The following is a 24,879-nucleotide window of genomic DNA, read 5'->3' on the forward strand; positions in this document are numbered from 1 at the left end:
ACTGCGGAAACACACAGGGCGGGGCCTCTTGCAACATACAGCAAGAGCTTCATAACAACATTAAACATAGGGCTATTTTTATTAAAGGTTTTTATGATAACCACATCTTTTAAAAATCCAGTGAACATTTTGAACACGTGACAATACTTTATAAACGTGTGCAGTTGGACACAGCTCTGAACGGCCTGAGCTGTCGAACCAAAGAAGAAAACAAACGAATCACTGCGAAAGGACATCCTGAAGAAACGTAAAATGCTACATTTACACTCGTGGCGCCTAACAGTGTTTTGCAAGATGGTTGCAAAAACTATTTTAATCACAGCTGGTTTTGGGGTTTTTATTTGCAGCAGTGTCATCAGTCATGGAGGGTCTCTCTCGTGCTAACAGTCTCTTCGCTCTGGATCTCTATCGGACTCTGAGCGAGAGCAATGCTGGGGGAAACATGTTCTTCTCTCCTCTGAGCATCAGCGCAGCGCTCAGCATGGTCTACTTGGGAGCAAGAGGAGACACTGCCAAAGAAATGGAAAAGGTATGAAGAACTGACACGTTACTTTTAGCACTAGTAAAAAAAATAAAATAAAATAAAAAACCTTTATCACTAGTAATATCACTTTCATTTTGATTGTGTCTAATCGAACGAAGTAGGCCTAAATCAAATTTGAAAGTACGTTAGAGAACTGATACTGATGTCTGATTTAGCACTAATGATGCACAAAGACTAATATTACATGGAATTAAAGTATTTTTCATGGACAAAATAAAAAATTTGTTTTTGTAATTCCCGTTTTTCTCCATTTTGAATCTCATTACATTGTAGTACTTACAGGTGCATCTCAATAAATTAGAATGTCGTGAAAAAGTTAATTTTTTCTTGTAACTTATTTCAAAAAGTGAAACTTTCATATATTTTAGATTCATTACATGTAAAGTAAAACATTTTTTTTTTAATTGTTTTAATTTTGAGGATTAGAGTTTACAGCTCATGAAAGTCAAAAATCAGTATCTCTCAAAATATTAGAATATTTACATTTGAGTTTCAATTAATGACCATCCCTGCAGTATAAATTCCGGGTAACTCTTGTTCTTTGAAACCACAATAATGGGGAAGACTGCTGATTTGGCAATGGTCCAGAAGACGATCATTGACGTCCTCCATAAAGAGGGTAACTCACAGAGGGTCATTACTGAAAGGTGTGGCTGTTTACAGAGTGCTGTATCAAAGCATATTAAATGCAAAGTTGACTGGAAGGAAGAATTTGGATAGGAAAAGGTGCACAAGCAACAGGGATGACCACAAGCTTGAGAATACAGTCAAGCAAAGCTGATTCAAACACTTGGGAGAGCTTCACAAGGAGTGGACAGAAGCTGGAGTCAGTGCATCAAGAGTCACCACGCTCAGACGTCTTCAGGAAAAGGGCTACCAAGCCACTTCTGAACCAGAGACAACGTCAGAAGCGTCTTACCTGAGCTGTGGATAAAAATAACTGGACTGTTGCTCAGTGGTTCAAAGTCCTCTTTTCAGATAAAAGTAAATTTTGCATTTCATTTGGAAATCAAGGTCCCAGAGTCTAGAGGAAGAGTGGAGAGGCACAGAATCCATGTTGCTTGAAGTCCAGTGTGAAGTTTCCACAGTCAGTGATGATTTGGGCTGCCATGTCATCTGCCGGTGTTGGTCCACTGTGTTTTATGAAGTCCACAGTCAACGCAGCCATCTACCAGGAAATTTTAGAGCACTTCATGCTTCCTTCTGCTGACAAGCTTTATGGAGATGCTGATTTCATTTTCCAGCAGGATTTGGCACCTGCCCACACTGCCAAAGGTACCAAAAGCTGGTTCAATGACCATGGTGTTACTGTGCTTGATTGGCCAGCAAACTCGCCTGACCTATTGTCAAGAGGAAGATGAGAGACACCAGACCCTACAATGCAGATGACCTGAAGGTCACTGTCAAAGAAAGCTGGGCTTCCATACCACCTCAGCAGTGCCACAAACTGATCACCTGCACCTGCGCACCCTCATCAGCACTCCCATAAAGCACCCACACTCTGACACACATCGTCCGGTCTACGGTTCACTTACGGAACAGTAACCTGGCTCTCATCATTCTAACCTGTGTGTTTACTCTCCAGTTGCTGTGCAGTTTTTCTCCCCAGTCTCTCCAACGATTCCCCGTGGCAGATTACAAGGCTCCCTGGTTCTCCATCGGAAACTCATCTGTTATCAGCAAACCCAGTTCATCCCCTTGACGGACCACACGAACTCTCACTCATCCACTGACGCATGTTATTATCCTGATTCCACTTTCTGTTAATAAACATCATTGTTGATCACTCACTCTTGGTTCACGTCTCTGTTTGTGACAGAAGACCGGACCAACACCGTCACCAGCATGGATCCCCGGCCCTCATCACCCTCGGAGATCCTGGAGGAGCTGGTCAACACTCTGCGGGCCTCACTTCTACCACCGCCATCGCCCCAATCTGCCTCTGCCAGTCCCATGGCACTACCAGCTGCCTATGCGGGTGATTCGGCTGAGTGTGGCGGCTTCTTACTTCAGATGGCGCTCTACCTAGAAATGCAACCACAAAAGTTTCCCACCGAGCGCTCCAAGGTAGCTTTCTTAATTTCCCTTCTCTCCGGTCGAGCATTAAATTGGGCTAAAGTTAATTACGCCAATACTGCCATAATTAATTGCTATGAAGCATTTACTCGTCATTTCAAGAAGGTGTTTGGATCAGCTACCGGAGCGCTTTCGGTGTTGGATCAACTTCTGCGCCTGCGTCAGGGCACTTCCTCTACTCAGGAGTACACGCTACAGTTCCGCACTCTGGCGGCCTCTAGTGGATGGAACGAGACTGCACTCATCAGTGCTTACCGTCAAGGGTTGGAACCTACTATTCGCAGGCAGATGGCAATATATGATGATTCATTGGGATCAGAAGGTTTTATGCAACGAGCCAACTGAATCTCCCAACGCCTCTCCGCCTGCGATAACCCCGAAGCCACGCACCAGCCAGTCTCACCCGCCACCACGCCTCCAGTACCAGAGCCGATGTTAGTTGACACAGCCCGTCTCTCCAGTCGAGAACAAGGACGCCGTTTAACATCAGGAATGTGTCTCTATTGTGCTTCAGCCGATCACTTCATCAAGGCCTGCCCCATCAAGCCCCCACGTCCTGCGGTGAGTACACTTCATATAAATCCCCTAATCTCCAAGCTTTCTGTGATCGCGGTACAACTACTCACCCCTACTCAATCCGTTCTAGCCTCTGCCCTGGTCGACTCGGGCTCCTCGGGTAACTTCATCTCCCAAGACATCGCCGATCGTCTATGCTTGTCCCTCCAACGACGTGCCCAGGAGCTCCGAGTCGAAATGATCAATGGAAAGCCGCTAGGACGTGGGCACGTCAAGTATGAAGCTCCTCCGATGAAGATCAAGATCGGAATTCTACATGAGGAGGAAATCAAGTTTCTGGTAGTGGAGGGCTCCACCGTGGATATCATCCTGGGACGCCCCTGGCTCATACTCCATTCTCCGGAAATCAGATGGGATTCAAGTAAGGTAATTCGCTGGAGCGAATGGTGCCATCAACATTGTCTCAAGGAAATTCCACGACCACCTCTCAAGTCCTCCGAGCTTCGAGTCGCCTCCACGCGGATTGAAAGTCCAGAATCTGCCGAAGTTCCCACGATCCCATCTGATTATAAGGCGTTCCAGGATGTCTTCAGCAAGCAGGCAGCTACGCAGTTACCACCACATCGGCCATGGGACTGTGCCATAGATCTGCTGCCTGGGTATAAACTCCCCAAGGGTAGAGTATACCCACTGTCCATCCCGGAGCGCAAGGCTATGGAGGAGTACATCGAGGAGGCTCTTAAACAGGGGTACATCCGGCCATCCAGTTCTCCAGCGGCATCCAGCTTCTTCTTCGTGGGTAAGAAGGACGGGGGCTTGCGGCCATGTATTGATTACCGTGCCCTGAACTCCCAGACAGTTAAGCTCCCCTATCCACTTCCCCTGGTCCCGGCCGCTCTCGAGGAACTCCGTTGGGCCCACATTTTCACGAAGCTGGACCTGCGCAGCGCCTACAACCTCGTTCGGATCAGGGAAGGTGACGAATGGAAGACAGCCTTTATTACTCCCTCCGGTCACTACGAATATCGGGTGATGCCGTATGGCCTTGCCAACGCCCCTTCTGTATTCCAGGGATTAATGAACGAGGTGTTCCGGGAGTTTCTAAATCACTTCGTTAGTTTACATCGATGACATCCTGATATACTCCCGGAACCTGGCCGACCATCGCCATTACGTTGCGCAGGTCCTTCGAAAGCTCCGACAACACCATCTCTACCTCAAGTTAGAAAAATGTGAATTCCATCGCCCCACGGTACAGTTCCTCGGCTACATCATCGGTAAGGAGGGAATCCAGATGGACCAGGGGAAGGTAACAGCAATCTCCAACTGGCCCATTCCTCAAACAGTTAAGGAACTCCAAAGATTCTTGAGATTTGCCAACTTCTATCGCCGTTTCATTAAAAACTTCAGTCTACTCTGCACCACTCACCACCCTGCTCCGAGGAAAGCCCAAGTCCCTGTCCTTTGACTCCAACGCCCACAAAGCCTTTAAAGACCTCAAGACCGCATTCAGCACGGCCCCCATCCTCCGCCATCCCAACCCTGATTTACCATTCATAGTGGAAGTGGACGCCTCCACCACCGGAGTTGGGGCCGTGCTGTCCCAGCAATATGGTGAGCCTCCCAGCCTCCAGCCTTGCGCCTACTATTCGAAGAAACTGACCCCAGTGGAGCAGAATTATGGCATCGGCAATAGGGAGCTACTGGCCATTAAGTTAGCCCTAGAGGAGTGGCGACATTGGTTGGAGGGAGCCAACCATCCCTTCACTGTCATTACAGACCACAAAAATCTTCAATATCTCCATGAAGCCAGACGACTCAATCCCCGGCAAGCCCATTGGGCCCTATTCTTCACTCGGTTCCATTTCACCATCACCTACCGTCCCGGAAATCGCAATAAGGCAGATGCCCTCTCCACTCACCAGACTCTCCCTCAGATCCATAACCTATTCTCCCTCCAGCCCTAATAGTTAACCCCATTATCTGGGACATCGATGAAGACATCAGAGTCGCCACCCTCACTGAACCTGCTCCGCTGGGAGGCCCAGAAGGGAAAACATTCGTGCCTTCTTCCCTGCGGCAATCCCTTCTGGGCTCAGTGCACTCTGTACCGGGCTCTGGACACCCAGGCAGACAGCGGACCCTCTCGCTCCTCCAAGCTCGGTACTGGTGGCCCAGTATGTCCCGTGATGTCATCAAGTACGTCTGCAGTTGCTCAGTCTGTGCCATGTCCTCTACTCCCCGACAACTACCTGTGGGCAAGCTCATTCCTCTCCCCGTTCCACGTAGACCATGGTCCCATATAGGAATTGATTTTGTATCCGATCTGCCTGACTCCGATGGCCACACCTGTATCCTTGTGGTGGTTGACCGTTTCTCCAAGGGATGCAAGCTTATTCCTCTCCCCGGCTTGCCCACTGCAATGGAAACAGCTGAACACCTGTTCCACAACGTCTTTCGGAATTACGGGATACCCGAAGACATTGTGTCAGACCATGGACCTCAATTAATCTCCCACGTATGGAAAGCATTCTTCCGCCTATTAGGAGTTACAGTAAATCTGTCCTCAGGTTATCATCCCCAGACAAACGGCCATACTGAGCGGAAGATCCAGGAACTCGGACGCTACTTCCGGGCATACTGTCAAGAGGATCAATACAGCTGGAGCCGTTTTCTCCTGTGGGCCGAGTATGCACAAAATTCCCTCTGGCAAAACACCACCGGCCTAACACCGTTCCAGTGCATACTCGGCTACCAACCACCACTCTTCTCGTGGACGGGAGAGCCATCAGAGGTTCCAGCTGTAGACCACTGGTTCCGGGTGAGCGAGAGAGTGTGGGACTCAGCGCACATCCACCTGCAACGGGCAGTGCGGAGACATAAGGCCTTCACAGATGCCCAACGTGCTCCCAATCCCATTTACCACCCAGGGGATCGGGTATGGCTTTCCACCCGAGATCTGCGACTCCGCCTGCCCTGTAAGAAGCTGAGTCCCCACTACATCGGTCCGTTCAAGATCCAGAGGCAGATCAACGAAGTGACATACCAGCTCCAACTACCCCCCAAGTATCGAATTCACCCCACTTTCCACATGTCACTACTAAAGCCTTGTTCCTCTCTCACCCCAGACCAACACGAGCCGGACGAGCCTCCTCCTCCAGAGATACTTGAGCAGCCATCCATCTACCAAGTACACGAAATTATGGATTCACGGCGACGGGGAGGCAGACTGGAGTACTTAGTGGACTGGGAAGGCTATGGACCGGAGGAACGATCCTGGGTGGCCCGGGACGACATCCTTGACCCCATGTTACTGCAGGAATTCCATCACAATCATCCCGATCGTCCCGCACCCAGAGGCCGAGGTCGCCCCCGTCGCCGGGTAAGGGCGTCAGGAGCCGCCCCTGGAGGGGGGGGTAGTGTCAGAGAGTCACAGTCACCGTCATCAACTGCAATCACTAGATCACAGTCACCTGACTTCTGATCACCTGCACTTGGGCACCCTCATCAGCACTCCCATAAAGCACCCACACTCTCTAAAATTCATCGTCCGGTCTACGGTTCACTTACGGAACAGTAACCTGGCTCTCATCTCTTGGTTCACTTCTCTGTTTGTGACACCTGTACTTGGTTCATAAATGCTAAACATTTTAAATAATACACTCTCTGAAAAAAAATGTTCAAATGCTTTCACAGAAACTCTTTCACCTTATTTAGGGTGTATATTAGTAACTTAAAAGGTACATTTTAGTACTTTTTGAAAGGGTACCGTCCCAGTGACAGCTTTTGTACCTTTTTTTCTGAGAGCGTATATAATTTATTTGTATCTATTTTTATTATTATTATTATTTTTTTTTTTTTGCATTACAGTAATTAGGCTTTTTTGCATTAGATTGAGATTTAGAAGTGGTAGTGAGAAAATTTTCTTTTCATGACAATTGAGCACAGGGCAAAAATCATTAATGATTGCCAAAAGGGCTTTGTTTTCAAGCAACATAAATGAGTTTTCTTTTGATTTTGGGGTGAAGTGTCACATATACATGTTCTGGATAGATTATGTGAGATTCACCAATCTGTTTTTCTTTTTTCAAGTTTTGTCCTTCAATTCTGTCTCATTTTGAGACCCTCACCTCAACGATGAACAGACCATCAGCCTCCTACATCCTCAAACTGGCCAACCGCCTCTATGGAGAGAAAACCTTCAGCTTCTTACCTGGGAGTTTATTTTGGCTTAAACAATAGATATCTTGATGCTCTCTATGTGTTTTAAGACACTTTCTCTACTTTGTTCTGCAGGAGTTTTTGGACTCCACTCTGAAGCTGTACCACGCTGACCTTCAGGCTGTGGACTTCATTGGAGCATCTGACGAGTCACGACAGCTCATTAACAAATGGGTGGAAGAGCAGACAGAGAGTGAGCAGTTAATATCTTATCAAAGAAATATATAGAATACTATAAACAATGAAAACTATTTTTTTGTATGTTTTTCACTTCAGATAAAAAGTCTTCTGTGGTAAATGGGAGGACTAGTCTAGTTCTGTTCAGTTTAATGACATTAAACTGATCAGAATGTGAATGTGAGTATGAAATTATGTAGATGGTAAAGTTTAGGATCAGAATAACCTTGAACTGTGGTGAGACAAAATTGATGTACTCTATATGTGATATATGAAATTTTCCATGAAATTCATTAAAAAGTTAAACCACAATATGTTTTACAGTGCACTGTTTTGCTGTTCTTTTATTTTAACTGTGAGAGACAAAACAGCTGATGATTTAATGCCAATGTCCAGAACAATATGAATAATGAAATACTGCTTTTTGTTCCAGAGAAAATTAAAGATCGTCAAAGAAAACAAAGGCTAGCTTCTCTTATTTACATTTCTTGCTTTTTTCACGATAGCTAAGGCATTTGAACTTACCCTGTTGTTTGTTGTAAGTATTTTAATTATAAATCTCTAAATTCCCTGCTGAAAAAAACAATAGAACCCTGCCCAAAACAATAGAAAATGTAATGGATTTAATGGTTATAATGGGAATTGTATTGGTTTTAATGGAAACTATAATGGTGTCTACTTGTATGTGATGGATTCTAGTGGTGGGATGTTAAATCCTATTGGAAAAATGCTGAGCTGTCGAACAAAACAGCTGATTAATTTACTGTAAAATTCCATAATTAACAAACGTAAAATAAAATGTTTTATACTCTTTCAAGCGTGATTAGCAAGATGGCAGCATAAACTGTTAATCACAACTAATGTTTTGGTTGTTATTTGTCGCAGTGTCATCAGTCATGGAGGGTCTCTCTCGTGCTAACAGTCTCTTCGCTCTGGATCTCTATCGGACTCTGAGCAAGAGCAATGCTGGGGAAACATGTTCTTCTCTCCTCTGAGCATCAGCGCAGCGCTCAGCATGGTCTACTTGGGAGCAAGAGGAGACACTGCCAAAGAAATGGAAAAGGTATGAGGATTCGACACGTTACCACTGGCGCTATTACTATACATCTAATTCTGTTTGTGTCTGTAAAGTTTCTGTAAATCATACCACTTTTGTTATTTATATCTATTTTAGAACTGATGATGAATTAATACTAGTTGTGTAGCAACATAAGTAATGGTGATTCCTGGTCGTGTATTAGATTGTACATTAATGCAGTGCTTGATTAAATAGTTCATAGTTCACCCATCTGTCTTTCTTTTCGCAGGTTTTGTCCTTCAGTTCTGTCTCTGATGTTCATTCTCATTTCGAGACCCTCACCTCAACTATCAACAGACCATCAGCCTCCTACATCCTCAAACTGGCCAACCGCCTCTATGGAGAGAAAACCTTCAGCTTCTTACCTGTGAGTCCATTCTGCCTTCAGGGAGACATTTTAATGCTCTCTGTGTGCATTGCTAAATTCATCCTTATATGAGAGAAGAATAGAAGAAGCATCAGAGAAGTCACAACAGCTCATTAACAAATGGGTGGAAGAGCAGACAGAGAGTGAGAAGATAATCATTTAACCTATCAGAATTTTAAAGAGAAATTTTGTGGATGGCAAGAATTAAAAGAGGGATGCATAATTCTGCTCTTTCAGGGCCACTGTCCTGCAGATGTTAGTTCAGACCTTAATCAAACACACCTAAACCATCTAATAAAGGTTTACTTAAAAATGTATCAGCTAGTGTGTTTGATTAGGGTTTGAGCTGAAATCAGAATTATATTTGCTTTATAGGTGTAATAGAGAACTGAAATTGGTAGGCTATTAGTAAACTGTAAAAAAGACAAAAAAGTGAAGCAAAATGTACAGTATATGACACTATAAATAATGAAATACTGTTTGTTTTTCACTTCAGATAAAATTAAAGATTTTCTTAAGCCTGGTGTGGTAAATGAGCTGACCTGCCTAGTTCTGGTTAATGCCATCTACTTCAAAGGAAACTGGATGCACACATTTGAAACAAGAAACACTAAAGAAATGCCATTTAAAATAAACCAGGTATGATCTGCATTTTGTTTCAGAAGTGAATATGAAAAATAATATTAAGTTCTTGTCTTGAATTTAAGAAGTCAATTTGGATCTGTTGACATTTGTCTACAAATAGAATGAGAGCCGGCCTGTGCAAATGATGTACCAGGAGGAAAAATTCCCCTTCAGGTGCATCCCAGAGTCTAAACTGCAGGTGCTGGAGTTGCCTTACGTAAAGGAGGAGCTCAGCATGTTGATCCTTCTTCTAAATGAAACTCAGGATGGCTCTGACCCTCTTCTGAAGGTCAGCCAAAGTGGCATGATCAATAAAAGAAAGAGAGTTTTTGATCATTTGGAATACTTTGGTGCTGTGTATGTTATTTTTAATCATGTATTTGTTTGAAAGCTGGAGAGTGAGTTGACCCTTGATAAGCTGCTTGACTGGAGCAGAAGAGACAAAATGGTCAGATGGATGGATATCAGAGTCCATTAACCACACAAACATTTTGAACATGCTAGGCTATGTGTATAGCGAAAGTCTATAGCAGCTGAGAGGCTAAGGAAAAGAAATCCATGACACATTACCATGCATTCACCTTCTATGAACATTTATTTACACAGCGTAATAAATAAATGCCTTTAGATGTATAAATTCATGAACAAATAAGAAGGTTTAAAAACAACTAGAATGGTCAAAAGAAAGTGAGTGTTCCTGCAACTCACCCCCTCTCTACTTAAGCAGGCCAGACAGAAAACACAACCAAGTAAATATCCACCTGCACCCATGCGACCAAACACACGGAAATACATAATCACAATACAAAATAAAAGACAAACATTTTCTGCACCTACAGTATGTTTGTCTCAGATGGCACAGGGACAAAGATCATGAAACACTACGTTACCATTTACTTCTACTTGGCCAACAAAGACTGACTGAGACCATATAAACCAAGATTTGACAAATGTTAAACTATCATGTAACAAGGTTTGCATTTTCACCAGATTTGGTTTGTTTTGGTTCCACTAATGATGGTTTTGAGACCTCTGTTGGCGACTTTATGTAATTACACGTGTAGGTATAAATGCGCACCGTCAAGGAAATATCAGGCCACAGGAATAAACAACATGAATGCAGCTCTTCGTGTCTGTCTTGTCATTTGGGTCTCGTCCCGTCTGTTGTTTCTTTACTGGTATCCACATTTGTTACATCGTTTTTCCAACTTTTGAGCTGTTTTAGTAAAGAATTCTGCTGAACAGGCTATTGTGTGGGCGTGTCAAGCCCAGGCAACATATCAGATGATCAGAGCTGCATATGACGAAAGGGGTTTATAAAGGCAGCTGTTATTATACATTTACTAAAAATTACGCGCTACAGCAGTAGCCCAGAACAAAAGAAAGGAAAACCTAATTGCGGGGAAAAGACATAATTAACAATCGTCAAACAATATATTTAAAACACGTTCAAGGCTAATGATTTGCACGATAGTTGCATAAACTATTTCAATCACAGCAGGTGGGTTTTTATTTGCAGCAGTGTCATGGAGGGTCTCTCTCGTGCTAACAGTCTCTTCGCTCTGGATCTCTATCGGACTCTGAGCGCGAGAAACGCTGAGGAAAACATGTTCTTCTCTCCACTGAGCATCAGCGCAGCGCTCAGCATGGTCTACTTGGGAGCCCGAGGAGACACTGCTAAAGAAATGACAAAGGTATGAGGAACTGACAAGTTGACAGAACATTTCCTAATCATTTCCGTTTTAAGTTTTTGTGTAATTCATACCACTGCATGTTTACTGATATTTAGCAATGATGAGGCAAAAACTAAGTACTAGTTGTGTGTAGCGCCCCCTATGATTTACCCATCGCCAGTTCTGTTAGTGTGGAGAACCGGTTTCTGGTAACTGCTGAAAAAAACAACAGAGCCCTGCCCAAAACACAATAGAAAATGTAATGTTTTAATGGTTATAATGGGAATTGTATTGGTTTTAATGGAAACTATAATGGTTTCTACTGGTACGGATTCTATTGGTTGGATGTTAAATCCTGTTGGAAAAATGCCCAAAACACACTACAAAAAGGAATTTTGTGATGGTTTTACTGGAAAAAAGCTAATGGTTTATAATGGTATTTTAATGGAAACCATTGGAATTTCTGTGATGGTTTCTATTGGGCTTATATTGTTTTTCTCTCTCTACAAAATATTCAGTTTATCACTCCTCTCTAGTATAGACCCTTTTTCTGTTAGTAAACAATGTGACGTTTTTCTGTGGGCGGGGCTTAGCTGGAGGCAGAAAGATTCCACTGGCCGCTTCAATAACGCTAGCTATGAAGTTTGTTTACTTTGTTTTTTTAACAATGGCTGGAGAAAATACGATTTTATCTGCATATGTAAGGTCACTCACTGTGCAGGACCATTATTGTTATTTAAATAAGTTAACTTTAACGGACAAAGTCAGATTGGCTGACCCTGTGCTCATTGATGGACGATCTGACAGGATTACCTTCGATTGAGTGACTCGAGTCGCATATAACGTTAGAGAAACCTAACGAGTAGTAAAGAGAAACTCACCTGTGTCTATGTCTTGCGAAAGGCATCAAAACAAACAATATTTTGCGAAAAGCAAATGGAAATTATTGAACTGTCAAAAGATTTGTGAGTGACTTAGAGCACAGAAGATCTTGGTCAGATAAAGATTTATTAAGGAAAGTTTTTGACAAACAAATGAACTGTATTGTAATTCCAGCTGTAAAAAAGCCACTGCTGAGCAGCAAACAGATGTTTGAAGCTACTGGAGTCTCAAGATCCTCTTCATGCAGACTGGCAGTTGTGTGTAAAGCTGCGTTTCAGTCACTGCTAACCAAACCTCACAAAGAAACCTGCACGGTTAAAATAGCTGTTCACCTTCAGGTGTCTCTGTGTGACTTTTTTTCAAATATTGAGCAATATCAGTATCAAATGTCAGTCACTAACCTATGTATCACAGACTATGTACAGAGTGATCAATAGTGCAAATAAGAAACATACATTAAGCAGTAAAATTTCAAAAACCTCTCAAACTAATCATTTGTTTGTGGGCGTACACACACGCATGCATCGACCCCATTGTTGCAGGCCTGGGGTGTATTCCAGAAACCACGGTTAACTTACCTTTAGCTAAACCCTGAACTTTGGGTTGATTAACCCCAAACTTTGCATACTGGAGGTAGGCTATGTGATTCCAAAAACGCGTTCGGGAATAGGCTTGTTTGAGATGCGCCTCACCTCACCTGAAATGTAGGCGGCTGCAGTGAGGCGAGGAGTGAAATAAGCGCAGCCAAGACGGAGGCCATTTCTAAAACGGAAGGCTGCATCCTCCAGAGGTCGCATTTGTAGGCTGCATACGAATTTTAACAGTTATAAATTTGACCATTATTCTTAGTTAAGCCTAAATTGTTGTAATATGCTTATGACTCACGAATGTAATGCTCAGTTAACTGAAATAAACCAGGCTTGATGACGAATGCAGCCTACAAATGCGACCTCCGGAGGATGCAGTCTTCCGTTTGAGAAACGGCTGGACAGTTCTGCCCTCTCGAAGTGGAACAGATACCTACGAGATCAAAGGCAGATATCGCCTTATTCTCACTCATATGCTGTGCTGCTGATAAACATGATATGATTTTAGTTCTGTTGCCTTTATATAAAAATAAATATGACAAAGACACTCAAAGCTATTAATTTATTTGCTTGCTGTTTAATTCCATACGAAAGGCATATTTATCATTCATTTTTACTTTAATACAAACATGTATTTTAGATTTTTATAGAAATATGACAACAATCACATATCTCACACAGAGATCACTGTCATAGTGTTTGGAAATATTCATGCATAATTTAAATACATAATCGCATGAAATCAGATTTAAAAAATATTTTTATTTAGAAGAGAACACAGCATCATGGTTGTCTGAACCAATGAGCTTTAAGCTGTGTCATCAGTCAGTAAATCGTCAGTTTCCCATCATGCTTGTGATAAACGCAGTCGGTGGAGAGCAACTGCGCGTGACTGCTCAATCCGACACAGCCGCCTCGACTTCGCGAGAGTTTTTTGGCACATGTCAGCATGACATCAGAGCAAGGCGGACGTAACTCGGACACTTTTCTAACCGGCATGCACCTCGCGGTGATCACCGGTGATCGGTTCTGCACAGATTTTGCTCATCTCAAACAAGCCTAATTTCATTCAATTCAAGAGCATGTGGGTAGCTAGAGGGCGTTCCCACTACTGGTTGCCTTGACAGCGAGTCAGGTTTCTAATTTTTTTTGATAAAGGTAAGAGTAATACATCATTCGGAACTGTAAAGGGTCTACTTTTATTTGTGTGCACTCACAATATCAAAAAACGTTGTGCTTTTATAAAACAAAGAAAACAAACATGACGCGCTTTCTGCCATCTGGTCTTGAACAGGAGCGCTTCACAAAAATGAACCAAAGCTGAGCGAATACATGCCTCACAGACATGATAAATATATCTATAGAAAGCTTTCAATGACCACTTAACGAAATTAAAAAAAATCGAAAACAAAAACTCTTTTATTATAATCATAATCCATAAAGATGCATTTCTCTCTAAAGGCGTGTCTAATGAGGAGACAGCGAGTCAGGATCGGCAACTTCATCCTTGCAAAACGGACTCAGAGAGAACACTAGTTTATTAGTAAATAATTCAAATATCTCCTTACTATTTCCCCCGGACACATTCATGGTAATTATGTTTGCTGGGGCTTTGCGGCAAGCTTTAGCCTATTGCATGCATTTGAACGCAGAACTCTTCAGCTGCGCTGAAGTCACTTGCGCTCGCTGCTGCTGGACACTAAACACCGTCGACAGCTCTGGACAATCGCGGCAGCACGGTCTCGTGTTTTTTCCACCAGCGCAGCAATTTATTTATTTTTTCATCACTAATTGATGGATATCTAAAATATAAAAATAAAGAGAAACCTAAAACAGGCCCGAGGCCCAGCCCGCGTGCAGCGTCTGAACCATGACGTGAAAATTGTCCTGAAGCCTGGCCCTAGGGATGTAAAAAAGTCTGGGCTGAAATGCAGGGCTCTAGTAAGGAGGTTTGTGCATGGAAGATAACCTACATTTTCATGAAATTTATCTGAATCTCCATAATGGCAAAAATATTCATGGTTTTAAAAAAAATTATTCACTTTTTTACATTTGTGTTGTGTTTTCATTGTGGGGTGAAGGTTTGGTGGTTTTAAGAGATCTACCCATCTGTTTTTCTCTTTGTAGGTTTTGTCTTTCAGTTCTGTTTCTGATGTTCACTCTCATTTCGAGACCCTCACCTCAACTATCAACAGACCATCAGCCTCCTACATCCTCAAACTGGCCAACCGCCTCTATGGAGAGAAAACCTTCAGCTTCTTACCTGTGAGTCCATTAAACATTAGTCTTTAAAAATTGGACTCTTTGATGTTCACCATGAGCTTTGCTAAATCCATGCTTTGCTTCCTAATCTGTGAGAAGAACATGTATTCATGTGCAAATGCACTGAATGTATCTTAAATCTTTTTATTTATGTATTTATAAAAATTTTGTATGAGATACTGTCTCTACTTTGTCCTGCAGGAGTATTTGGACTCCACTCTGAAGCTGTACCACGCTGACCTTCAGGCTGTGGATTTCATTGGAGCATCTGATGAGTCACGACAGCTCATTAACAAATGGGTGGAAGAGCAGACAGAGAGTGAGAAGTTATTATATCAGAATGTGAAGGTCAGATTTTGTGGATAAAAGGTTTAGAAACCGGGATGTGTAACTGCTCCTGGAGGGCCACTGTCCCACACATTTTAGTTCTAACCCTAATCAAACACATCTGAACAATCTAATAAAAGTTTAAAGAATTACAGGCAAATAAACAGGCAGGTGTATTGGATTAGGGTTGGAGCTATAAACCAAAATTATATATACAATTTCAATCAAAACCTTTCAACCCCCCCGGCCACTGTATTCATTTACAAATTACAAATGTAAGCTTTTCTAAATATCCCGAGATATTCAGATTTCTATAACAGTTTAGTGGCTAATAAATAATATTTATAAATTAATATTTTAATAATCTAATATTTTAGAGTAATAGGATTATTTTGTAATTATTAACACCTTTTTAACTGCTGTTTCTAAGTCACTTATATGTATGGCATGGTACAAATTGTTTTAAAACACAATTAAGCCTTTAGGAAATCTAATAAAACTGAATTAACTTGAGCCATTAAACATACATTTAGCCCATGCATGTGCTAAAGTTGAGTAGCAAATATAGCCAAGTCAAAATAGCTTTCACAAAAGCTATAGAAAATAAATTATTACATTAGAAAGTCTATGGCTACACAGCCTTATAAGTTTAAAATGTGTTGTATCAGAAAACCTTTGAGGGCATCGAAGAAAAAGTACAATATCATCAAGGGGGAAAAAAGTTTGATCAAAACAACTGAGAAAAAGCACATTTTGCTATATATATATATATATAGGATATCATGACTTATTTGAAGTATCAGGCCATTTTGGCAAAGATTGTGCTACCTTCGATACAGAGACTGAAGCTTGATGATCAATGGACTTTTCTGCAGGACAGCGCAGATACATCCGAATCTGGTGAAGCTTGGTTCAGGGATCAGTCATAGAATGGTTTTGAGTGTCCTGATCAGTCTTCAGATTTAATTCTTATTGAAAATAGTTGGTGGAATTTGAAGAAAACAGTGGCAACGTGAAAACCAAAGATTATCAGTGACCTGGAAGCTTTTTTTTCAAGCAAGGAATGAGTCAAGATTGCAGTAGAGAGGTGACAGAAGCTTCTACAGACAGCGTTTATTAGAGGTTATAAAGAATAAAAGATTCTGCACAAAACTAGAGTGATTTTGTTCACGAATGTTTAAAGCAAATAAGATTATTATTTTTTTTTCATCTGTTAAGCATCAAATAAGCATTTTTCATCTTTTTAGAATCCAGGGGGTTGAATAATTTTGTTTGCAAATATATATATATATATATATATATATATATATTAACTTTGTATGTGTGATAGGCTGTTTGTTACCTGTGAAAAAGACAGACATAAAGTAAAATGTGTATAATTGAATGCCACTGATCAGAATACAGTAAATAATCAGATACTGATTTTTGTTTGTTTTTGTTTCAGATAAAATTAAAGATCTTCTTCAGCCCTGTGACATAAATGGGCTGACCCGACTAGTTCTGGTTAACGCCATCTACTTCAAAGGAACCTGGATGCACACATTTGCAGCATTAAAAACTAGAGAAGTGCCATTTAAAATAAACCAGGTTTGATTGAGGGCAGCAGCATGTGGAAAATGAATATAAAGTCCATGTGTTGAATTTTAGTCATTTTGTATGTACTATGCATTTCTACATTTAATGGCTATTGTCTTCCATTAGAATGAGCGCCGGCCTGTGCAAATGATGTACCAGAAAGAAATGTTTCCCTTCAGATACATCCCAGAGTATGACCTTCAGGTGCTGGAGTTACCATATGAACAGGAGGAGCTCAGCATGTTGATCCTTCTTCCAAATGAAACTCAGGATGGCTCTGACCCTCTTCTGAAGGTCAGAAAAGTGGATAGTTTTGATGATGCTCTAGATTAGTTTGGTGCTGTGTATGTTATTTTTTTTTTTTCTGTGTGTGTTTGACAGCTGGAGAGTGAGTTGACCCTTGACAAGCTCCTTGACTGGACCAAAAGAGACAAAATGGCCATACAAATGGATATCGGCATTCATTTGCCAAAGTTCAAGTTGGAAGTTGAGAGCTCCTTATCAGAAACACTACAAGAGATGGGTATGAGCTCTGCATTCCAGAAAAAAAAGGCTGATCTGACAGGCATGAGCAGTCATTGTGGGCTCTTCATTTCAGCAGTGGTTCACAAAGCTTTTATTGAGGTGAATGAGGAAGGCACTGAGGCAGCAGCAGCCACTGCAGTCATTGTAGAGTGTGACTGTGCTGTCCGGTTTCAAAGTTTCATAGCAGATCACCCCTTCATGTTCTTCATCAGGCACAACCCCACTAACAGCATTCTCTTCCTTGGCAGATTCAGAGGTCCTTCCTAGAAATGTTTTTGTTTGTTAAACCTAAATGAAGAAAAGTGTGATTCTTCGAATGTTTATTAAATATCAAACCATATACATGTATGTCTTCTCAAATTACATTATTGCAGATCACTTATACAAATTTAGATTTTGAATGTCAAGGAGTCTGCTTTTAGCATTCTGTAACGTCCTGAATCAGTGACGAGATTGTTGTAATAAAGAGGTGTTTTATTTAAGCCTGTTAAATATAGTCACACCATACATTGCCCGGCTTGCACCAGCGAATTTTACTTGAAACAGAAGACACACAAACAGGACCTCCTCAACAACATACTGCAAGTCATTTTAACATTTAATTCTTAAAATATAATAGTATCTATTTTCATACTACTTTATATAATTTTTAAGCTAGTATTAGCTACTATCAAGTGTCAACTATAGAGTTAAATTAAAAATCTTACTAGTAAAATACAATATAAATGGCTATTAGTGTCTTTTGAATAATTACTAGGAGCTTATTAATAATAGTATCCAAAAATGGAATACTATGGAATAGGTGTGAGTAAATAATGAATAAATGTTTAATAGGTTTTCAAACCTGTCCTGGAGCACCCCCAGCACTGTCTCTCTGAGAACACCCGATTCATCACATCAGCTCATTACTGCAAGACCTGAGGTGGATGTGTCAGATAAGGGAGACATGCAAAATGTGCAGTGTGGGGTAGTAGTTACAGTAATAATATTACAGTTACCATCAATAAAACTAACCCCTAGTAGTAGCCTACTGAATGGCAGATCCCCATAGAAATCAATGGCAAAAAATGTAAATGTTATTAGTAACTTTGGCTCTTTATTTGTAACCTGTGAAAGAGAGATAAATGTGAAGTCAAAAGTATAGCCTATAATTTGAAGCAACTATAGTTTGAAACCCTAGGCATAATTGTGTTTCATAAAACAGATGTTGTCAAATTGAGAAGGAAGTGAAACCTTGTCAGTGGGTGGGGTGCTTTTCATACAAAATACAATTCACTCCGATCACACAAAGAAGCAAAGTGACAGTAAGCTGCTCTAAAAAAAAATATAGTTTCTGTTAACAAGCAACTTTTCCTATTAACTAGCGGTGTAGTGGAACCAAACGACCTCAGCTGCCACATTTACTGCGCACTGTGGAGCGAGTTGTCATCAGTCATGGAGGGTCTCTCTCGTGCTAACAGTCTCTTCGCTCTGGATCTCTATCGGACTCTGAGCGCGAGAAACGCTGAAGAAAACATGTTCTTCTCTCCTCTGAGCATCAGCGCAGCGCTCAGCATGGTCTACTTGGGAGCCCGAGGAGACACTGCCAAAGAAATGACACAGGTATGAGGATCCATCACGTTAGGCTACTGTTGGTAGCCTATAGGCCTATTACTTTAATTTTTACGCATTTCGATTGTGTCTGTAAAGTTTCTGTAAATTCTGCTGTCGACATCTAATTTCGCACCACTTAGGAATTAAAATGTTTGGATTTTTTTACTGCAATTAAAGAAAGTACAGGAAGTAGCCTACTAAATACTGCGAAATTCAAATAGCCTAATGTATAATTGTTATTTCGATTTTTGTTAAGGTTTATTTACATTTAGAGATTTAGGCACACTAAAACTGACACACAAAAGCTGCATTTCTTTAAGTAAAATACATTTGTTTTTCTTTTGATTTTGAACTGAAAGCATGGGCGTCGGAGCCACTGTATGAGAGTGAGACAAGACCCACCCAAATTTTAATTGCGATGATATTTTACCCACTCACTTTTACCGTCTTTGATTCAGCGTAACATGTCTGTTTACTTCTAGTCAACTCCATTCCACTTAAGGAATGCCCTAATAAATTAAAATCCATTCCGCGTTTTAGCTGCTGTGCTGCCTCCTCAAATCCATTCCACTTGGCTCATTAAGAGTCCATATAAATTAAACTCCATTCCGTATTTTCACTACTCGCGCCTGCTGCACTTCTGCAACACTTCTGCAACACAGCAAGGTAAACAAAGCATCTTAGCACATCTGCTGCTCAGGAAAGCAATGATGAGTGACAGGAAGTTGGTTGATTGGTATCTGTTAACTCGTTCACACCAACACGACTGTCCGGAACAAAAAATCTTCTTCTTCTTCTTCTTCTCTTGGTTAATGGCGGATTGCAAACAACTTTTAGGTGCATACCGTACAAGAGTGTGTAACATCATGTCATTTTAAGTGTACTCACATTCTGCTTATTAACCCTGTGTCATTAAGGAATTTAAATAACGCTTTCCTAGCTATCATTATCCCCCCTCCCTCTCCTTCTGTTCCTAGTATTCCCATCATATTCCACTCTCGCCCTGCCTCCTGAACCCTATCTTGAAACCCCGTCTTTCCACCTCATACAATATACAGTTTAGTATAACATGTTCAGCATTTTCTTTAATCCCACAGTTATCACAATTCTCATTATTCCTTTTCCCCATTAAAAACAAGGTGCTATTCAGTCCTGTGTGACCCACTCTCATTCTTGTCATTATAATTTCTTCTCGCCTGTTCCTTTCTTTATGGTTTTTAATACTAACAGACTTTTGTATTTTATAATATCCCCTTCCTTTCTTGTCTTCCTCCCACCATTTTTGCCAAATTACAATACCTTTCTTCTTAACTACAGCTTTTCCTTCACCTTTTCCAAGTGGTATTGGAACTGATATTTCTTTTCCCAATGCCTCTTTTGCTAGTTGGTCTGCACTTTCGTTCCATCTCACTCCCTCATGTGCTGGCACCCAACAAAACTGAATATCTTTACCACTCCTGTGTAATCTTAACAAACTATGATAAAGTTCAATTAATAAGTCTTCTCTAACAGATGTCATTGACTGTATGCTTTTTATGACAGCTAAGGAGTCTGTGCATAGTATCACCCTGTCAGGTCTGACCTCTTCAACCCAGTGTAATGCAATGATGACTGCCACAATTTCCGCCGTATATACAGATAACTGATCAGACAGTCTTTTGGAAATATTAATTTTAAATTCTGGAATATATATTCCAATTCCCACACATTCCTGTTTATTCTTGAATCCATCAGTAAAAATGTTGAGATAATTATAATAACTGTTTCTTAGATAAATGCTTGTTTTAACTCCCACTTCCTTCATCCTCCATTCTTTTTTCTTTTCCATGATACTAAAATCTGTCTTTGCCTCGGAACAAAAATTCAGTTATGAACCGAGATTACATGAGATTAGCCTGGTCAGACCAATGCAAAAAAAAAAAAAATCTGGATCATGTGTGATCAGTGTGTAAAGACTTTCATTGACTCTGTTGCAAAACATAAAAGACACATAAAAAACCCACACTGGAGAGAAGCCGTTCACATGTGATGCTGCTTCAAGAAAAAAAGTCGACCTCAAGAGACATGGGGATGCACACTGGAAAGAAGTCATATGCATGTCATGTGATAAACGTGGGAAGAGTTTCATAGATCAGTGTGGTAAACAGTTTTGTTGTGCTCTTCCACTGCTCCTCTTCTTCTCTTGAAATGCTTTGGCTCTTATAAGTCAGCAAAGAAAAAGAGCTGTCTCATTTGGTTTCACTTATACTTATTTTTTGTATTTGCTTCAAGTAATGATTGATTAAACTCATGATTCCTTTTATCAAAAAAAAAAAAAGCTGTGTCGAAAACAAGGCCATCTGGTGGTTAGTAAAGAATAATGCAGCCAAAATCCTGTGAAAGACTCTCTGTCCACGAATCAGCCACCACACATTCCACATGACTCGTGTTACGTGCACAAATAAAAGCCTGAAAGTGTGTGTGTTTGTTGAATTTCTCTCTCTGATAAAATAATTTACCCATTAAACTGTGGCATTAAATACAAATATCAATATGATATAGAACAAGGATCTCCAACCCTGCTCCTGGAGAGCTACAGTCCTGCAGACTTCAGTTCCAACCCTGCTGCAACACACCTGTCTGTAATTATCAAGTAACAGTGAACACCTTGATTAGCTGGTTCAGGTGTGTTTGACTGGGGTTGGACCTGAAATCTTCAGGATGGTAGCTCTCCAGGAGCAGGGTTGGAGACCCCTGATATAGAAGAAGAATGTACAAATTGTCCAAATTTAATAACGTGAAAACTCTGGATATTTTTCATAATTGGGTTATAATTTATGTTATCATCACTAAAACTATAACTATTTCGGACACATTTAACTTTTGTTTCACAGAAAAAAATTACACAGTCCTTAATGGGAGCGTTTTTCCCCAACTCCACCTGATATGAATTGCATATGGCGCTATATATAGCCTATATATATATATATATATTTATTCTGAAATCATTTTTATTCTTCATATTAGGTGCTACTTGTATGACTGGGTATTTAAAATGTAATTGAATAAGTCTGAATGAAATGTGACCTTTTGTGACAGCTGCCACAGCTTTTTGAGAGGTTTTGTAAAATGTATTTTGCAGGTTTTGTCCTTCAGTTTGGTCTCTGATGTTCATTCTCATTTTGAGACCCTCACCTCAACTATCAACAGTCCATCAGCCTCCTGCATTCTTAAACTGGCCAACCGCCTCTATGGAGAGAAAACCTTCAGCTTCTTACCTGTGAGTCCATTTCATACATTTTGACAAGGGCTTCTGCGGTTTAGGTGAATACTCACATCTTGCACATGCAATGAGGGCCTTGGAGAACCATGTGAACCACATTAATTAAATGACTTCAATAGAATATGAAATATTTTATTTATAATCAAATTCAACAACAATCATCTTTGATATTGTTCTCCAGTCTTGCTCATTAGAGGGTGCTCTATTCTGCGTGTAATAATGTGACGTTTTCATTGTGTGTATTATGCAGGAGTATTTGGACTCCACTCTGAAGCTGTACCACGCTGACCTTCAGGCTGTGGACTTCATTGGAGCATCTGACGAGTCACGACAGCTCATTAACAAATGGGTGGAAGAGCAGACAGAGAGTGAGAATTTAGTAACGTCAAATCTATCAGAATGTGGATGGGAATAATAGGCTAATCACATTCAGCTTTATTTGCTTTATAGGCTATATGTGAAAGTATATTTAGTATATGACTGTATAAATGCAAATTATCAGAACATTATAAATAATAAAATGCTGTTTTTTGTTTTGTTTTCAGATAAAATTAAAGATCTTCTTCAGCAGGGTGTGTTAAATGGGCTGACCCGACTAGTTCTGGTTAATGCCATCTACTTCAAAGGGAACTGGATGCACATATTTGAAACAAGAAACACTAAAGAAATGCCATTTAAAATAAACCAGGTGCAATCTGCATTTTGTTTCAGGGGTGCAATAGCATATGAAAAATTAATATAAAGTTGATGTGTTTAATTTTTTTAAGTCATTTTTGTAAATAATACGCATTTCTTCATTTAATGACATTTATCTTCAATCAGAATGAGAGCCGGCCTGTGCAAATGATGTACCGGGAAGAGACATTCCCCTTCAGGTGCATCCCAGAGTCTAAACTGCAGGTATTGGAGTTACCATATGAACAGGAGGAGCTCAGCATGTTGATCCTTCTTCCGGACGAAACTCAGGATGGCTCTGACCCTCTTCTGAAGGTCAGCAAAAGTGCCGTGAGCAGAAAAACTGGATAGTTTGAATCCTATGGAATAGTTTGGTGCTGTGTATATATTTTTTTTCAGTATGTATGTCTGTGTGTTTAACAGCTGGAGAGTGAGTTGACCCTTGACAAGCTGCTTGACTGGACCAGAAGAGACCAAATGGGCACATGGATGGATATCAGAGTCCATTTCCCAAAGTTCAAGCTGGAGGTTGAGAGCTCTCTATCAGAAATACTGCAAGAGATGGGTATGAGCTCTGTGTTCCAGGAAACAAAGGCTGATCTGACAGGCATGAGCAGTCATTGTGGGCTCTTCATTTCAGCAGTGGTTCACAAAGCTTTTATTGAGGTGAATGAGGAAGGCACTGAGGCAGCAGCAGCCACTGCAGGCTTTACATTTTTATGTGGCCGCAGTTCAGAAAGTTTCACAGCAGATCATCCCTTCATGTTCTTCATCAGGCACAACCCCACTAACAGCATCCTCTTCCTTGGCAGATTCAGAGGTCCATCCTAAAATTATATATTTTTTTTTTCAGTTTTTAATGAAGAAGAAATTGTTTTTGTTTTAACATTTCAGCCAACATCATTTATTGTAATGTCATTTTAGAGCCATACATTTTGGTTTTGAGCATGACCCTTTCAGTTGTATGTTTGTCTTAAATAGTTTTAGGAAAAACTAGCAAAATATATGCTGGGAATTCTCTTTTACAATGAGTCATATCCTCTTTTATTCACTTTGTGCAGATGAATCCGTGTAGAGCTGACAGAGAACACAAGTAGTGCACAAAAAGAGAGTTCTCTAATGTGTATTTTTTTGTTTCGGAAAATATAAACAACAATGGTCAAATAATTAGAATAATGTAGATTTTTTATTTTATTTTAGTTTCTCGCCATGGCTGCATTTATTTGATCAAAAATACAGTAAAAAGCTGAATTTTCATACTCCAGTCTTCAGTGTCACATGATCTTTCAGAAATCAGTTCATGTTTATTTGTATAGTGCTTTCACAATACATATCATTTCAAAGCAGCTATGCTGAAAATGTTTCAATTTCAATTTAGAGTAATCTGTTATCAGAGCTGACTGCTTTAAAGTAATGTCCATATGGCAGAAATGTACATTTCTAGGATGCTACAAATCATGCATTTATAAAAAAGAAAATTACAGGTTGTGTTGCTTATCATGTATGGCATGCATATATTGTCATTTTAGAAAAGTTTAATAAAAATATTGAAAAAAAAAGCATGCATTTATTTAATGTGTATTCATGCAGAAATAATGAAACACGTTTAAAGCAATGATCGGTGTTGGGGAAAGTTACTTTTAAAAGTAATGCATTACAATGCTTTAGTAATGCATTGTTACTTTTGCATTACTTTTTGTCACCTGGGCTGGACTTGCTTATGTATTTTTAATAACAGAAAAATCTAAATTTATATTTTTGGTGACTGTAAAGGCCCTTTCACACCAAGAATGAAATTAATAAGCCTCAGGCTGAAGAAAATGCCTCTGCCTCTGCACTTACTACCAATTTCTCTCAACATGGGGACAGGAAAGGTGTCAGTAAATCAATAGGAAAACACAGTAACTTGCGTTAC

At 40.5% G+C, this 24,879-nt stretch overlaps 2 protein-coding genes across 6 annotated transcripts; both read left to right on the plus strand.

The window, feature by feature from the left end:
* On the plus strand, positions 1-24,519 carry LOC131527016 (leukocyte elastase inhibitor-like). Of its 3 annotated transcripts, none has more exons than XM_058755822.1 (11): positions 1-247; positions 348-529; positions 7,229-7,550; positions 7,634-7,714; positions 7,968-8,071; positions 18,857-19,036; positions 22,149-22,286; positions 22,540-22,657; positions 22,835-22,977; positions 23,112-23,279; positions 23,388-24,519. In XM_058755822.1, the coding sequence occupies exons 6-11, from the start codon at positions 18,869-18,871 to the stop codon at positions 23,793-23,795; spliced, it is 1,143 nt and encodes a 380-aa protein (XP_058611805.1). In that variant the 5' UTR covers positions 1-247; positions 348-529; positions 7,229-7,550; positions 7,634-7,714; positions 7,968-8,071; positions 18,857-18,868; the 3' UTR covers positions 23,796-24,519. The 3 variants fall into 3 exon arrangements, with proteins under 3 accessions (XP_058611805.1, XP_058611806.1, XP_058611808.1); XM_058755823.1 differs by having other exon boundaries at positions 8,041-8,071; XM_058755825.1 differs by lacking the exons at positions 1-247; positions 348-529; positions 7,229-7,550; positions 7,634-7,714; positions 7,968-8,071 and having other exon boundaries at positions 18,330-19,036.
* On the plus strand, positions 9,725-17,776 carry LOC131527014 (leukocyte elastase inhibitor-like). 3 transcript variants are annotated; one of them, XM_058755819.1, is made up of 7 exons: positions 9,725-10,781; positions 11,123-11,297; positions 14,873-15,010; positions 15,209-15,326; positions 16,779-16,921; positions 17,036-17,203; positions 17,291-17,776. In XM_058755819.1, exons 1-7 carry the CDS (start codon positions 10,618-10,620, stop codon positions 17,699-17,701), a joined length of 1,317 nt encoding a protein of 438 aa, XP_058611802.1. In that variant the 5' UTR covers positions 9,725-10,617; the 3' UTR covers positions 17,702-17,776. The 3 variants fall into 3 exon arrangements, with proteins under 3 accessions (XP_058611802.1, XP_058611803.1, XP_058611804.1); XM_058755820.1 differs by having other exon boundaries at positions 9,725-9,892; XM_058755821.1 differs by lacking the exons at positions 9,725-10,781; positions 11,123-11,297 and adding an exon at positions 11,870-11,976.
* Positions 24,520-24,879: the final 360 nt, after the last annotated feature.

Source organism: Onychostoma macrolepis, chromosome 20 (assembly GCF_012432095.1).
Source record: "Onychostoma macrolepis isolate SWU-2019 chromosome 20, ASM1243209v1, whole genome shotgun sequence".
Classification (NCBI taxonomy): Eukaryota; Metazoa; Chordata; class Actinopteri; order Cypriniformes; family Cyprinidae; genus Onychostoma; species Onychostoma macrolepis.